Below are 17,957 nucleotides of genomic sequence, written 5' to 3'. Positions count from 1 at the left end.
GCAGTATACTGTGAAAATGTGAAATAATAAAATACTCTTTCATTAAGACTTTTTGCTATGTGTTTTTTTTTACTTGCATTTTGGATGTTAGTCAAGTATGTTTGTGACTCTTGGCAGGTTATAAAAAAAGAGCGGGTATTTGTGCCGCATAAACCAGTCTATAAAAATGGGAAAACATCTTTAATATGACACCATCATAAAACTTGCAAGTTTTTAATGGAACTGAACGAGCTGAATGAGTAACTTTTTGGTTTTGTTTTAAAATCAGTTATTGAGTTTGACTAATTTGTGACCCATTTTGTATTTGCAGAGTAAAGATATTGGCATTCAGATGCACGAGGAGCTGGTGAAAGTGACGAACGAGCTGTACACTGTGAGTATAATGTCTCTCTATCTCTCTCCCTTTATTTTTCCTTCCTTTTTATTTTTCTCGCTCTCCCTCTGAATGGAGCTCTCACCCGCTGTGTCCTGCCATGCACCATGGAAACGCTGACTCTCCGGCCAAGAACAAAAACAGTTTGGCAGTGCGACAGTTTGAAGAAGAAAGAAACTGTTGCTGCACATAGTTTTCTATTAAAGGATGGGAAACTGAATCAAGGGATTTTTTAGTGAATAATGAAAGTGGTACTATTTGTGATTGTGGTAGTCATGGGAAAATAGTTGATTGGTAGAGCTGTTCCACGCCTTTTTAAGCTTCATAGTAGTCACTTCTTCAAACGCTTCCACATTGCATTTTAATTTGCTTCAGAATCTGGGTCATTAGGAGCTGAAATCCTTCTTTGATTCCATCGCTTTAGTTTCTTTTACATCAACAGTTTCACATCAACCAAAATGCATGCTCTTTCTTTTTTTCATTCTGAATGAAACCCAAGTAACCTCTGCAGAGGAGCAGGCTGAGATTAATGTTGTCACCCATGACAAGACATCAGAGAAGATTCTTCTCCATCGCTCGACCTGTTCCAGATGTCCCTTTTGCATCTTTATGCAGGTGGCATAGTAATATGTCTCCCCTGTATCCCTGAATGGAACTAGCTACAGTGTAGCTCATGTGGTCATTCTCATGTTGTCTCATCTCTTGACTGCGGCTGTTCATCACAGTGTCAAACAAGTCTAAAATATGAATGTACTGCACCTACTTATGAATCAGAGAGACACTGTTTCTTCCTTTAAAATGTTGAAACGTACTCATATGCGGTTTGGGATCTGCAGCTCTGACGCTGATGTGTTTCAAGGTCACTGACAGGAGTGTAATGTATCGCTGGAGAAGACATGGGAGAGGATCATTATCCTTTCCCTGCCACTCTTCTCTTTCCTCTCTTTTCCTCAAATAAAGCCTTGTCAGAATACCGAATCCCTGCAGAAAGATCTAAATTATTATGTCCTGCATCATTTTGGTCACAAAATATTTAGTGTACTTTTTCTGAGAAGTAGGCACAGAAATGTGGGCTTTTAACTGTATTATTAGACTATAGCCTGTGTGCAATATATATATATATATATATATATATATATAGACATACATACACAAAGTTATGTCATGAAACTAGATGCTGCAGGCTGATAGGTCCTTAACTCAATCTGCTTGCAATCACATCATTCTCTATAGCGCACAGCTGATTGGTTCCTGCTGTATCAGTAGCCAATGAGCTCGCTGCTCAACCTTCAAATACTGGTCAGCATTTTCTGTAGCAGTTGCAGCACGCTTTCAGAAACCCTCCACCTTCCCCAGCTTCACCTGTATAGATCTGCTATGGGTAATTCATGTATGCTAGTTTGTACAGCAGCAGCAGCAGCATGTCTTTCTTGCTCTCAGCAGAGTGTCGTGTGTGTATTGGCAGTAGCAAGTTTCGTACTTGCTCTGCAGCAGCAGCAGCAGCAGCGTAACAGATCTATTCCACCAAGACCAAACATATCAACATTGACATATCCATTACCTTACACTCTGAGAGTTGTTATGACAGAAATATATTTATACTACAGCGCTGTTGAAGCTTGGTTTCTAATTGGTTGATGTACATTCTTAGGTGTGCGATTTGTTTTTCAGGAAATGCACAGCAAAAGTAGTTCCACTCACGTCTTGACCGCATTACAGTGTCATATCCCTTCTTTAAATATTTCAGCTATTTCAAAGGGCCTTGTAGTTACAGCAATCTAACCAACACTAACAAAGACATTGATCAAAGAAATAAATATAACAAACAATATACTTTTTTAAGTACAATTTGACCATATATAATTTCATATTTGGCCCCTTTGAGATTATTGGCATACAGTATGCAAATAACAGCACTCTATTGCCAGTGTCAATAGAGACACATCTTCTGTTTTAAATTTTAAGGGAATATTGTATAAAATAATAAAATAACAATTTAAATATATTAACATTTTATATACATCAGTGTTTATGGGATTTAAATTCCCTTAGGTTGACCACTAACTTAAATTATTCAGTAGACTGAGTATTATGCTAAACAGTGTTATGAATATTAAAAAAATGTCAGACTTTGCTAACCTCTTAAATTTGCTTGATAGAGCATGGCTTGCTTATGATCAACTGTTCTTGATATACAGTTTGACAATAAAAATGAAAGCGAGTCTGCACTAGACGCTTTAAGTATTGATCCTTCTGCCTCTCTTCTGTGGTTTGAGTTATGTGTTCTGAATGTAGAATAATAAATATGAATGTAAAGCTTCTATAGTCCCAATGTGAAATTTCTGCATTAGTTTTGCGGTGTGTTTGTGCATTAGGGTGATCAATGGTTCTTCATTTTCTTTCTCGGGCATTAAATACGCAATTTCTATGTTATGTGTTCTGAATGTAGAATAATAAATATGAATGTAAAGCTTCTATAGTCCCAATGTGAAATTTCTGCATTAGTTTTGCGGTGTGTTTGTGCATTAGGGTGATCAATGGTTCTTCATTTTCTTTCTCGGGCATTAAATACGCAATTTCTATGTATTGTGTCAATCAGACTGAATTTTTCACATTTGTGGAACGTATGTATTTTCAGCAGCTTTTGCCAGGGAACAGGCCTGTAATAAATGAGAGCTGAAGCACATTGAAATATAGGTTGTGTATGAGAACAGCAATTCTTTTGCCTAAATGATGGCATGACAACTCATTATAAATTCTGTAGCTGTAAGGAAATTAGTCTATAGCGCAGTGCCCTTGCACAACTGCACTTGAAGCCCTATTAAACATGCATCTATGCATAAGAATTTAACTGTTGACTTTGGGAGCCCCTCCCCAAAGACATAGACATGTGACTTCAGTTCATGTGAAAAACAAGTTAGAATTGCAGGCCTTCAAACCCCATTTCGGCTAGGTTGCAGTTCTTTCCTCTGTTATGGGGTCTTACAAGGAGAAATCATAATATGTTGATTGCAGAAACTGAAGTTCTGCCTTTCCTTCCTATTCTGTTACATTCTGAACAAGCTTGTCATTCATCCTCATGCATCAGGGTCTTAAAGGCATCAGCCTGCACACAGTGAGGACCATCGATCTGAAATGATGAATGAGTCAGCGCTGCCCATTTAGCCAGTTGAACCTCATTCTCCTTGTCGATCACAAGGTCTTACAAAAGACAGTATGTCTTTGACCAGTTGACGGAAATTGTTTACTTGGAATTTCTCAATTTTCAGCAGTGCTTAAGAGGTTGAAATGGTAGCAGTTAGGGTGTGTACCACGGTACAAAAGCATGTAGACGTGCTCCAGGCAGTTTGTGTGGAAATGGAAGTTGTATATAAATCATTGCTTGTTAGTTTAAGGTCTCTGGCTAATGCTCAAATGCTGAGCTAATGCGGCTTAGCAAAGGATGAGACTATCCTTGCACAGCTCTCGGACAAACCTAAGTGGCCACAAAACCTCAAGGCAGTGGTGCTAGATGTGAGAATATTTGTTACATTTTTCATCCTAAGAATGGTGAGAATGCACTTCATGCAGTAACAGCTAAAATATATACTTTTTATAGATCAGTTTCATTGGTGATATATATATATACACAGCAACCATATTTAGTTTGTTGTAACCAGGAGGAGTTATCCCTGAGGTTACATGTGGTTACTATGATCTTATTACAAAATACCTCAGTTAAACTGTGGTTATTTTGCAAGAACTGCAACAAATTTTCATCAGGGCTGTAGCAGAACAGAGTTTGCTATCATATTAAAAGTCATTTGTATGAGACGGTTTAGATTGTATTTCAATATTTTCCCTAATCATAACAACAGGATTGTGTGCACATCAGAATTACACGTGTTTAAATATATCCCAGAGCTGTATCTAATGTCAGCTTTGCCCTAGCGTTGCTCTTTACAGCTTAGGTCATCTCACCTCAACATGCCTGTAAATACAATTTTGATGCTGGAGGATTGCCAGTCATATCCATCAGACCTGCTTGTAAACATGTTCCTTTGCCGTGTTCTCTTTGAGGGGTATGGGCTGATGGGTGACAGCTTTGAGAGGAGCTGAGTGCTAACCTAGATTTTTTTCCTGCACTGGAGTACATTGATCCTGTCAAATTTACTCACTAGCGTAGTATTTTTATTCACGATTTGCAGTTTCAAGAATGTCACTTTGAGTGTTGTGGTCTTACTGAGTTTGTAAAAGGGGTTTTAGCCTGTTTTGTGTCATTTAATTAGTTTTTTTATTCTGATGGATCAGTTTTAAGCTATATTATTTGGACGTAATGGTACATCCATACTGATGTCGGCAAGGTTTCTATGTAATAGCCTAGTGCATTCATTGTAACATTCAAACATGCATGCTACAGCTTCTAGCACCAGATCTTGCAATGGCTGCATCATTTGCACAACCACATGTGAAACGGCAGAGTACATGTCTAAAAATCGGTTTGCTTGAAGACATTTCACACATCTGTGCATGTTTACTAGACCCTGTTTAAGGGGCTGGTGATCGGTCCTGGGGCCAGACACAGCTAGCACTACTCTGAGAAACATCCTTTGCATCCTCTTCCTAATGAGCTTGTGGAAACAGCTTTTTCCATCAGGGAATACTAGGGACATTGGGCCTGGATACTGAGTAACGGTTAATGACTGGAACATGTTATATTAGTTCGAAGAACAAGGCTAATGGTGTATTGAATTTAGAACATTTAACACGGCTTCACCATGGTCTGCATGTGTATGTCTACCTTTTCAATTATCTGTGACTGAAATAGTCTACTTTGTGTGGTTGATATCATTTATAAAATTATTTTCCGATTTTTCTTTTGACTGTAAAGACGTTCCAATTTCTTTGACAGTAACTAGACATTTACTAAAAGAAAAGTATCACGGTTTCGACAAAAACATTTCGGAGCACAAAATGTCAATATTGATAATAATAATATGAAATGTTTTTTGAGCACCAAATCAGCATATAAAATGATTTCTGAAGGATCATGTGACACTGAAGACTGGAGTAATGATGCTGAAAATTCAGCTTTGCCACCACAGGAACAAGTTACATTTTTAAAATATATAAAAATAGAAAACATTTCTTTTAAATGTTAATACATTTTCACAATATTACGGTTTTACTGTATTTTTGTTCAAATAAATGCAGCCTTTGATGACCAAAAGAGAAAAACAAAATCAGACAAAATCATAAAAAAAAGAGTGGTAGTGTGTCATATTACTGAAAGATAATGTTAATTTTTTCATGTTAAAATATTTTCTTCTATCCCAGTTTAATGTTCAGAGTTAAGTAATAGGAGTGTAAATATTTACTCTGATGTTGTTTGATTATTTATTGAATTTTTTTTTTTTAAATGAATTTTTTGGGCAAATCTTGTTTCATCTGACATTTTTGTTCATTATTGATTATATTACACCATAAATCGTATATGTTTTGGTAATAAATGTACATATGATTGGGTATCATTATAGTAATTGTAATCCATTATTGAACTCAGTAAATTATACATTGAATTAAAATTATAGCTTGCTACACTCCTAATATGTAAGTAATTTGCAGGTTGACATGCTCTACGGAAGAAAGTAATCTTCCGTAATCATGCTCTACGGAAGAAATACAATTTTATTTATATAGCACTTTTAACGCAACAATGCACAAAGTGCTTTACACAATATAAAAACACAATTATTAATGAAGAGCTATACACAGTACATAAAGGAACAAAAAAATCAAGACCCAAAATACACAGAAGACTAAAAGCACGTCTATACAAGTACGTTTTCAGACATGAAAACACACTCATGAACACACGTTCAGATGATCTAATATCAACTGGCAAACTATTCCATAGTTTTGGAGCCCTCACTGCAAACGCTTTGGTAAAGAAAATTTTACAATTACACAGTGTCTACACTGGACGCGAGCGGCACGATGTGGCACAACAAAAGACAGCAGAACCCATTATAATCAGTGATGTTGTCTACACTTGAAACGGCACGACACGACACAACAAAGCCTTGACAGTAAACTGATGCCTTGTTCAATTTATGACGTACTCCAAGCACTCGCGATACTTCTCATAGGAGAGGACAAATGGATTTGTAATGGTGTAGATGCTGTGTTACAGTGTAAATAATGTCAGAATTAAATTTTTGGGTGAACTTTTCCTATATGTAAGCTATTCATGGGTTAACTTCCACAAAAAGTGTAAACACGGTCACTCTGTTGTGCTTTTAAAGCATTGTTTGTTTGAGGGGTTTTACAATTTCTGGCTTAACCAATCTGTACATTTTGTTTCTATACTATTGTTTCATATTGTACCACTAGTAGCCCAGACACATTTAATCCTTAAATCACAGAGGAAACAGCACTAAAAGCATGTATAGTGCCATCGTGCGGACGCACTTGATGACCTCCTCTGAAATGAGCTGATGATCTGTGCGTGTAAAGTTAGAGTGAAATAGCTGAGTGCATGTACATTAATGTCAGGGAGGGTCGCTGCAGATGAGCAGTCTGCGGACGCCTGCAGGCTGGCTGATTTAATAAGCATTTTATTGAAAACATCGTCTGACGTGCATCTGCCGGCTATAAGGAGAGGAATAAAGCAGGGCAATGCTGCAGAGAGCCCCCCCCAGACCCTTCTATTGTTTGAGCAGAGAGGATAATGGGGTTGAATAGCAGACTGGGTCACACCAATCAGACATGAGGTAAAACATTGTGCATTGTTGCGAACACCTGTGTCATACACAGGGCCGGTGTACTGACGAAACATGCTACCTATCAGATTGTGCTACCAAAAATATATTTGGATTGTTTTAAGGGTAGGTTTTGGTTAGGGGTAGGTATGGACGCTAAAAATATCCCACAAACACCCCACTTCACACACACAATTAAACACAATCATGTGAAAGACTGGAGATTTAGTTTATTAATAAAATTGCACTAAAATAAAGGCATACACAAGCATGTTTTCTGACCCCCCCCCCTTTCTATAATGTAAAAACAAAAAATCCACATGCAACCACTAGTACAGTTGCAAATGCAAATTTTGTATTATATTTTATAATAAGTATATGCAGGCCTGGAGTGGACATCGGAAGATTCGGGAGAATTCCCGTTGGACTGCTGATAAATAGGGCCGGAAGTAGTACCACTTCAACATAAAGACAGTTTCACACAAGACCCTAGACTGCACGAGACTCAGAAGCCACAAGTCTCAAGTTCATTTTCAATTAAAAAACACACAGAAAGTGACAAATCGGTGGTAGTTCTAGTAGCGGCGAGGCGAGGGTGTGCAAGCGGTGGTCGTACACCGGAAATCCCATCATTTGCGCGTGCACAGCTCTTCGTAGCGTTTATAAATATTATAAAAGTATATGGCTATATAAATATTACGCACACAATAAGGTGAGCTACATGATTTCTCCCCCGCTTTCTCTCACACACACATGCATAACCCTACATTTCAGAAGCGTTTGTCTGGCTTTAAAATCAATACTAGGCACTACTAGGTAGAATGAAGGAAAGTTCATTTAGATTCAGAATAACTAAGGTGATAACTTGTTGATATAAGTTAAATAATTCCAAACGAATGTCCAAAAAATAAAGGATACTGTAAATAAAAAGAGCTCAGAGCTCAAAAAATAAACAGAGCTCACACAGGGACCTCTGTAGTCGGAGTCAGCAAAATGTGTGGTTTTGTTTGAATCAGCTTTGTGTTTCATACACATTTCCTTCAGAATCTCATTGTCTTTAGATCGCCCCCTCCTTCAGCCTCTGTCATCCCGGGCTTGAGTGGAAGGCTTGGACTCGTGATGGAAAGAGGCAGGATTATGGCTGGTATTTCTGCCAAGTCCATACTCCTATGCATATTCATGAGCTGGCCTGTTCTGTAGAGCTGACGGGAATACATTTGATCCTCCTCAACTGAGAACTGCACAGCTTCCCTGGAATAAAACTAGTCTGGAGATCATTTCAAGGCAGTCTCAGGATTGAGTTGTTTTGAATCACCATAGAGAAGTATAATTTGTTCGATGTTAGTTAGGCCTACTTTCTTCTATCTCAGTTTAATGTGCAGAGATGATATTAAAGGATTAGTTCACCCCAAAATGAGAATTCTGTCATGTACTCACCTTCATGTTGTTCAAACCTGTATGACTTTCCTTGTTCTATGGAGCACAATATTTTCAGCATCATTACTCCAGTCTTCAGTGTCACATGATCCTTCAGAAATCATTCTAATTTGCTGATTTGGTGCTCAAGAAACAATTCTTTTTATGCTGAAAACAGTTTTGCTGCTTAATATTTTTGTAGAAACCATTTTTCAGGATTCTTTGATGAATAGAAAGTAAAAAAACAAACAGTATTTGTTTAAAATGGAAATAATTTGTAGCATTATAAATGTCTCTACTGTCACTTTTGAGCAATTGAATGCATCCTGCTGAATAAACAATATCAATTTCTTTCTAAAAAATAAGTTTTTTTTCCTCCTGAAAATATTCTCTTGTTCCATTGGTCTCAAATCCAATTTGTGCTTCCAGTATTACAACAGATTTGATGTTAATGATGCAAAACCCATTGTTGTAATTATTTGCAAATGCGAATGAAATTTGGCAGTACAATGGAAGATTATCGGTGAATAATGACAATTTTCAGCGTGTTAATGAGATCAATGAGATCTCAGAGTGGGCGGGGCTACCAAGTGGAACACAGCAGAAATTAAAAATATCTTTCACAGCAAGATTTTATCACTAGTATGTGTGTACAGTATGTGTGATGCTGTTAGACTAGTCTTTATAGTAATTTTTATATCATCTTACAGGTGATGAAGACTTATCACATGTACCACACGGAGAGCATCAGTGCAGAGAGCAAGCTTAAAGAGGCTGAGAAACAAGAGGAGAAGCAATTTAGCAAATCTGGAGACCTTAACGTCAACCTCCTGCGCCACGAGGACCGACCCCAGCGGCGCAGCTCGGTCAGGAAGATTGAGAAGATGAAGGAGAAGGTGAGATTACTCTTGTGAGCCAACGGCCGAGCTCATAATGCTTGGCAGAGTGACTCATAATGCCAAAATGTTTTTATGAAACCACAGAGCCGTTGCAACCTAGAATCACATTAATTTCATCTCCTGACACTCTCAAGAAGGATTGTGACCCTTTAAGAGAAATGTTTATCTTATTTCAGCACAATGGAGGACACTTAGCTTTTAGCTGTTTGTCGTTACTTGAGCCACTGTGGTAGGAAGTAAAAGCCCATTTTTATATCGCATAATCTTAGCTGATGTTCTAAATAGTCTTTTTTATCCAAAGTGACTTTCAGTACACTTAATAGATAGACAGTCCCCCTGGAAGAACCTTAGGTTAAGTACCCATCTTCTTGGTTAAGAGCTCAAGTGCACAACGGTGATGCCTCTTTGCAAGAATCAAACCAGAAACTTTCCGACAGTAAACCTTAAACTTCGATTCGAAGTCAATTATGTCCCACACAAATGCATCTCTGCAAGTGCTTTGAATTTGAGAAGCTTTTAGCATGCATAATTATTATTAATATTATTATTTATAGATTTACTGTAGCTCAAACAGCAGAACATGGCACTGGCAATGCCATGGTTATGGGTTTGATTACCAGGGAAAGAAGGAACTGATAAAAATGTAAATGTGTACCGTCAAGTAAGTTGCTTTGGATAAAAAAACGGATGCATAAATGTAAATATAATTATTATTGTACTGATACATAACAAAGTTATATATATATATATATATATATATAATATATATATATATAATATATATATATATTTAACACACACACACTTGGCCAAATTGTGCAGATGTTTTTTAAAAATCGGATTTTAAATCTGAATTGCAATTTTTATTTTGATAAATTGCAACTAGATTTGTTTCCCAAATCGTGCAGCCCTATCCTAAAATATTGCAAAATACATTTAGATGCAATCTCACCTTCTTCCTAGTTACCTTCTCATCGGCTCTTAAAACAATGTAGGAACTAAGCTTTGATTGAACCTGATGGATGGGTTTATAAAAATGAATGTGGGCTGAGATTTATCTAAGAATGGACAATGAGGTCAGTAAGACTGTAGACAGCCTGGAGACTGATTGGCTGACTTCTCACACAAACCAGATTCAACATTTCAGGTCAGCGACTTCAGCTGTAAATCATCTAATTCATGCTAATTCATAGCTAGTTATACGCACTCACGGGAAGCTAACTCATAATGACTGTGACACTATACAAAAAATAAAATTATAAATCACCATACAGGAATATTGTGCTTTTCACATGAGACGTTTATCATGTGAATTCTGTGTCTTAAGCTAGCCAGCTAGCTCTCTCTCACTCTCACTTTTGCTCTTTGTGCCGCTTTCTTTCTCCCTCTGCTGTTCTCTCTCTCTCTCTCCCTCCCTTCCTCCACTTTCAGGCTGCAATGCGTAGAGATGTTGGCATGAAAGCCACTCAGCCTCACACTATTTATAACCATGGTAGCCATGGATGCTCTGTGTTTCTCTGCAGCCTGACCTGATTCTCCAGGCTAGCAGACTCCGTCATGATCTTAGCACACCTGCAAACCTATATGGCCTCGATGGACCATCAATTACTAATGTGTAGTTTGATCATGGGGAAATACATTTTGAATTGCACTGAAGAATTGCAATTATAATGCAAAAAAAAAATAATAATAATTGAAATTGGAGAATGATCAGAATTGTGCAGCCCTAGTTTTAGATAGTTAAAAAGAAAAGAAAATTGAATATTACAAAACAAGTATGACGAAACAGCATACACTGCATCATTTATTCAGTTTATATGCTGGAAACATAAACGCCACTGTTATTTCAGGTAGTATTTAAACTTGCATGAGATCACTATAATGCAAACCCAGCTAATTATTGTGGCAATGATTAAAAGGCCTTGTTTGAACTATATGATCTCTGTTGCCTTGTATGTAGTAATTGACTGCTTAAGTTTAAATAATAGTCTGCACCTTATATTGCTCCTGTCATATTTGCTTTCATAACATAGGCTACTCGCACAACAGTGATTGTGTAATCACTGTCAACCGCAACTCATTTGATCAGAATTCAAGCATTTGTACTTGCATGTGTACTAATCACTGGTGTTTGTTCTTCATTTAAGGATTTTGTTTTGTCAATACAATTATGTAGCAGTCAGCTGTTATTAATGGTACTAGAGCAGCTGTCTGCTATGAGTACTCAAGCTTTTTGATGAAAAATTCAGCAGGACCCAGCTGGAGCTCACAAGCAGATGAGATTCAGTCTGTATGTCCTGTTTCAATTCACTGCAGTGTTATCATTGATATACTATCATAGTTTTAATGTTTATTACAGTTACTATTATAGTTTTAATGTTTTGTTTGATTGTTAAATATGTGTATATATTTATATTTATATTTATTTTTTATTTTTATTTTTATTTTTTATTTTTTTATGAAGTTTTCACTTTTAGTTTTAGTTAATGACAATAACCCCAATTCACTGAAAACTCATTTGATATACACTGCATATTATTCATTCTCTCAGAATGCAGACTTTTTATATCTATTCTTGTTCTATGCTTTTTACATACTATTAAAATTGTTGGCTGCTCATTCACAGCTTTTAACAACACTTTCTACTTTATTTAAAGGTTTTTTCAAGGTTATTTTGAGTTATGATATCTGTACACTCCAGAAGATACAGTGAGGAAAATAAGTATTTGAACACCCTGCTATTTTGCAAGTTCTCCCACTTGGAAATCATGGAGGGGTCTGAAATTGTCATCATAGGTGCATGTCCACTGTGAGAGACATAATCTAAAAAAAAAAAAATCCAGAAATCACAATATATGATTTTTTAACTATTTATTTGTATGATACAGCTGCAAATAAGTATTTGAACACCTGTCTATCAGCTAGAATTCTGACCCTCAAAGACCTGTTAGTCTGCCTTTAAAATGTCCACCTCCACTCCATTTATTATCCTAAATTAGATGCACCTGTTTGAGGTCGTTAGCTGCATAAAGACACCTGTCCACCCCATATACAATCAGTAAGAATCCAACTACTAACATGGCCAAGACCAAAGAGCTGTCCAAAGACACTAGAGACAAAATTGTACACCTCCACAAGGCTGGAAAGGGCTACGGGGAAATTGCCAAGCAGCTTGGTGAAAAAAGGTCCACTGTTGGAGCAATCATTAGAAAATGGAAGAAGTTAAACATGACTGTCAATCTCCCTCGGACTGGGGCTCCATGCAAGATCTCACCTCGTGGGGTCTCAATGATCCTAAGAAAGGTGAGAAATCAGCCCAGAACTACACGGGAGGAGCTGGTCAATGACCTGAAAAGAGCTGGGATCACTAATACACTAAGACGTCATGGTTTGAAATCATGCATGGTACGGAAGGTTCCCCTGCTTAAACCAGCACATGTCAAGGCCCGTCTTAAGTTTGCCAATGACCATTTGGATGATCCATAGGAGTCATGGGAGAAAGTCATGTGGTCAGATGAGACCAAAATAGAACTTTTTGGTCATAATTTCACTAAACGTGTTTGGAGGAAGAAGAATGATGAGTACCATCCCAAGAACACCATCCCTACTGTGAAGCATGGGGGTGGTAGCATCATGCTTTGGGGGTGTTTTTCTGCACATGGGACAGGGCGACTGCACTGTATTAAGGAGAGGATGAGCCGGGGCCATGTATTGTGAGATTTTGGGGAACAACCTCCTTCCCTCAGTTAGAGCATTGAAGATGGGTCGAGGCTGGGTCTTCCAACATGACAATGACCCGAAGCACACAGCCAGGATAACCAAGGAGTGGCTCTGTAAGAAGCATATCAAGGTTCTGGCGTGGCCTAGCCAGTCTCCAGACCTAAACCCAATAGAGAATCTTTGGAGGGAGCTCAAACTCCGTGTTTCTCAGCGACAGCCCAGAAACCTGACTGATCTAGAGAAGATCTGTGTGGAGGAGTGGGCCAAAATCCCTCCTGCAGTGTGTGCAAACCTGGTGAAAAACTACAGGAAACGTTTGACCTCTGTAATTGCAAACAAAGGCTACTGTACCAAATATTAACATTGATTTTCTCAGGTGTTCAAATACTTATTTGCAGCTGTATCATACAAATAAATAGTTAAAAAATCATACATTGTGATTTCTGGATTTTTTTTTTAGATTATGTCTCTCACAGTGGACATGCACCTACGATGACAATTTCAGACCCTTCCATGATTTCTAAGTGGGAGAACTTGCAAAATAGCAGGGTGTTCAAATACTTATTTTCCTCATTGTATGTTCTATTGTGTCTTTGAGTATACTGTTAACAAATAATTTCGATGTAGTGGAGACTGGAGCTAGTTTCCTCAATGGAAAGTTGTCACAATGGCACAAGGTCATGGTTTCAATAACCTGGTAAAGCAACAACCGATAAAATGTGTACCTTGAATGAAACGTAAGTCACTTGGGATAAAAATGTCTGCCACATGCAGAACTTAAATGTGAAAGTAAATTCTGAGTCAAAGGTTTTGTCTTGATTTCGAACACAATAATGTTTTCGCAAATTCTATCCTACAAATGAAAAAGGATAGAAATTGGAAAAAATCATAATATTTTTATAATAGCCCATGGGTAAACAAGGAAAGACAATTAAACCACTCATTTAGGGAAGAGTCATTGTGAAGGTAAATGTAACCCACGAAGCTTCACTATGTTCTTGGTAAAAGGATTTTTTCATAAATATCAGATTGGGGAACATTGTCATATTAATATTGGGGCAAGTAACATGTATTTTATATGTTTTAAATAATTTTATTGTTAATTTAATTCATGCATTCCTGTATATTCCTTCATAAATAATGTTTTGAATTGGTTGTATATTGATCTTTTAGCTGAAAAGCTGAAAACACATAAAATAGTCTGTAAAACATTTAGAATATAGAAATGTTATTGTTGTTTTTTACCTCAATATTTCAAGCAACGGTATTCCTCTGAAATCAGTGTCAAGTTTATATTGTGACGACTTAGTGCCACAACAAGCCGCGATCACCACATTACTGAAAACAACCAGTGTTGGGGAAACGTTTCTTTTAAAAGTAATAGCTTAGTTTAAAAAAGATATTTTTTAGTAAAAAAATAAACACAAATATTTAAATATGATGTTTAGCTAAAGTCATTTTCATCGGATCATAAAAGGTCAGCTGCAAAGACATTGGTAAATAAAGTGAGATTAAATGCATAAAGTATATTTGTGTTATTTAACATATAATCATTGCATTGTTCATTCATTGTTTGAAAAGCAACTTTTCAATTTATTTTGTTATAAATTTTAAAGTAATGCATTACTTTACTAGTTGAAAAAAAGTAATCTGATTGTGTAACACTAATAATATTAACTGATTTCTTCTCCATTTTGTTTCCTTCTTCCAGAGGCAAGCCAAGTACTCAGAGAACAAGCTGAAATGCACAAAAGCCCGTAACGACTATTTATTGAACCTGGCAGCCACCAACGCCGTCGTGGCAAAATATTACATCCATGATGTTTCAGATATGATTGATGTGAGTATGCACAATGAGGCATGGGTTTGTTTGTGTGTGTGTCAGCTGGGATTTAAACAGTTTTACTGATGAGAGTTCTGCTCCACCTGTTTCTCTTTGCATTGTGGGTGAATTGTCTGCTTGTTAATATGGTTTGTCTTATTTCTTTTCTCTAAATGTTTGTTTTGCATCATTCTTATTGAATTGGATTTGTGTACTGATTTTATTCCTCACTCTCTGGTATTTGTGTTTTTATTGAAATATTAATCACCATTGCTGTAACCTTCTAATCTGTTTTGCAGCTTCATTCGGCTACACAAAGGACGATTAAAACTATTATTCTGCCAAACCAGAATGATTTTTTTTGTCAGATCTATAACAAGAAAATGAAATTACCAGCTTAATTGCACATAAACCTATTTTCTGGATTTAATTCACAAAATATTGTTGCATATACAACAACAGGCTTTCAGTGGCACTGGTATCATCCTATCAAAAAATATGCTGTGACTGGATTGTTGATGTGAAGTATACTGAAATATTTCCCCTCCTGGCTCGTCTCTGCTGTTTCTGTCATGTTAGCATTAGTACGCATACTGTAGATAAACCAAATCTCTGTGATTTTTGCTGAGAGATGCAAAGTGTGTCACATTGCTGTCCATCAATACGCCCTGATATCCTGAAGCAATTTGCAAAAATACAAACCCACACAGACAGTTGTACATCTGATAACAGCAAAAAGGCGAAGAGGAAACATAAGCTATTATAGATAACTTTTGAGCCAATATATTTTCCTCTATGCAAACTAGCACTGTATGCATATCTTTGTAGTAACTGTTTTGTTAGGGAATGTTGTATTGGACAATAAACATGTAGGCTTTTTCTATACTTTTTGAATTAATTTGAAATATAATCAAAATTTAATCTCTAAAACAGTTGACAGGTTGAAGTTGTAAGAGCTCTGTAAGGGCTCTCAGTTAGGTTGTTGACATAGGTTTACCTTTAAAACCACTAATTGGTAGAAACCACTAAACCAAAAATCACAAATTCCCACACCCACCACTGGGTATATAGAAATTCATGTGGTACTTGTGGCCTGTCGTGGTGAATCAGGATGCCTTGTTACCTTGAACTTTGCCAGGGTACCTTATACCAGAAATGTACGGTTTGCTAGCGGATCCAAAACTTTTGAATGATCACAACCCATAGTATTGGTGCTTCAAAGGAACCAGGAGGGCTTTACGTACCCTCTGTTAAAGGGATAGTTCACACAAAAATTAGTTCTGTCATCATTTATCCTCATTTACCCTGTCATAATTTGGTTTCTCTGTTGAACACAAAATAATATATTTTGAAGAACTGTATATTTTGAAAACTACATTAGACCAATCTGTCTTTTATTGTATGGACTAAAAAAAAGTGAATTAACTTTTTTCCCCATTTCAAATTAGTGAAATATATAATAGTGGTTTCAGCATTACTGATGGACACAATAAATACATTTTAATACATTTACTACTATTTATGGTTATGATCTATGGTTATTTGCAAGTACTGAGAATTAGCACCATTGCTGTTATTAGACCAAGAATGTGTAAGTACAGATCTAAACTTGCCGATATTACTAGCTTTTTACAAATGTACACCTACATCTCCTGCAGCTTTGTAATGCTAAATAGAGTATGCCATAGGCTATGACCGTGTAGTGTTTGCACTCAAACACTTTAGAGCATAATATATGGATTTACAGTCCAATAGAGCAGTCAACTGCCTCATCGCAATGACTCACAGAGGTTTAAAGTTTCCCTCAAGCAATCTTAAACTTGCTCCACGTTGCTAAAATAGGTTAGTTGCACATTTGTTGCACATTTAAACTAATTAGCTAAGATATCCCACAGCGCTTGTTCTTCTAATTATAGATACTGACGATCTTGAATCTCCACAGGATGAAATTCACTCATTTACATCACGTAATTTTAATGACACTACTATCCACGGAGACACAGGAGATGCTACCTGTCTTACAGTTTGTCTTGCCAGAGTGACATGTGAAATCTCAAGATTGCTAAAAATAGACAAATAAAATTTCATTTATACTGTCTTCATAGGAAGAAAGATCGGATTGGTGTTCATTTAAATGTCATACAGGCTCGTTGGAAGATATTTTATCTCTTTCTTTCATTTTCCACAGTGCTGTGACCTCGGATATCATGCTAGCTTGGCGCGCACATTAAGGACGTATCTTTCTGCCGAATATAACCTGGAGACTTCTCGCCATGAGGGTCTGGACATCATTGAGAATGCTGTAGACAACCTGGACCCTCGCAGTGACAAGCACAAGATCATGGACATGTACAATCAGGTCTTTTGCCCACCCATGCGCTTTGAGTTTCTGCCGCACATGGGAGATGAGGTATCCATCCTTCAACTTACTCAATAGTATCTTATTAATAGAACAGGTCACCCAAAAATGAAAATCCTGTCATTATTTACTCACCCTCATGTCGTTCCAAACTGTATGACTTTCTTACAGTTGAGTTCTTAAAGATTATCCTGGCCACTTCATTTCAATATAATGAAATATTTAAAAAATACCATAAAACAATCATTTCACTTCTTGTGCACTATAGTGCAAGCTGTATATTAGATTTGCGTAAAAAATAGACAAAATTTGAGTCATTTTTTGGTTTAGAACCAAAGAGAGTAAGCAATGACAGAATATTCATTTTTCGCTGAACTATTCCTTTAAGAATAATGAAATACTAAATGTTTAGTAAAAACCATGTCAAGACATAAATGTATGACGGTGATAAACTTCTGTGCATTTCAGGTGTGCCAGGTGAGTGCGCAGCAGCCCGTGCAGACAGAACTTCTGATGCGTTACCACCAACTGCAGTCCCGCCTGGCCACACTCAAGATTGAAAACGAGGAAGTAAGAATCATCACAGTTACTACATTCAACATTTTATCATGGACATTATCATGCTATT

General features: G+C 36.9%; 1 protein-coding gene across 1 annotated transcript in view; it reads left to right on the top strand.

Moving 5' to 3' along the window:
* srgap3 (SLIT-ROBO Rho GTPase activating protein 3) overlaps nucleotides 1-17,957 on the top strand; it is a 97,338-nt gene that overhangs the window by 44,776 nt on the left and 34,605 nt on the right. The window contains exons 4-8 of the mRNA XM_084129144.1: nucleotides 311-373; nucleotides 9,240-9,425; nucleotides 14,860-14,988; nucleotides 17,159-17,380; nucleotides 17,798-17,899. Coding sequence (XP_083985270.1) covers nucleotides 311-373; nucleotides 9,240-9,425; nucleotides 14,860-14,988; nucleotides 17,159-17,380; nucleotides 17,798-17,899 — 702 coding nt within the window. The remainder of the gene's footprint in view (nucleotides 1-310; nucleotides 374-9,239; nucleotides 9,426-14,859; nucleotides 14,989-17,158; nucleotides 17,381-17,797; nucleotides 17,900-17,957) is intronic.

The sequence above is a fragment of the Abramis brama genome, assembly GCF_963993115.1.
Source record: "Abramis brama genome assembly, chromosome: 11".
Classification (NCBI taxonomy): domain Eukaryota; kingdom Metazoa; phylum Chordata; class Actinopteri; order Cypriniformes; family Leuciscidae; genus Abramis; species Abramis brama.
Note: the sequence above shows the minus strand (reverse complement) of the source record. Positions and strands in the feature narration are given on the sequence as shown.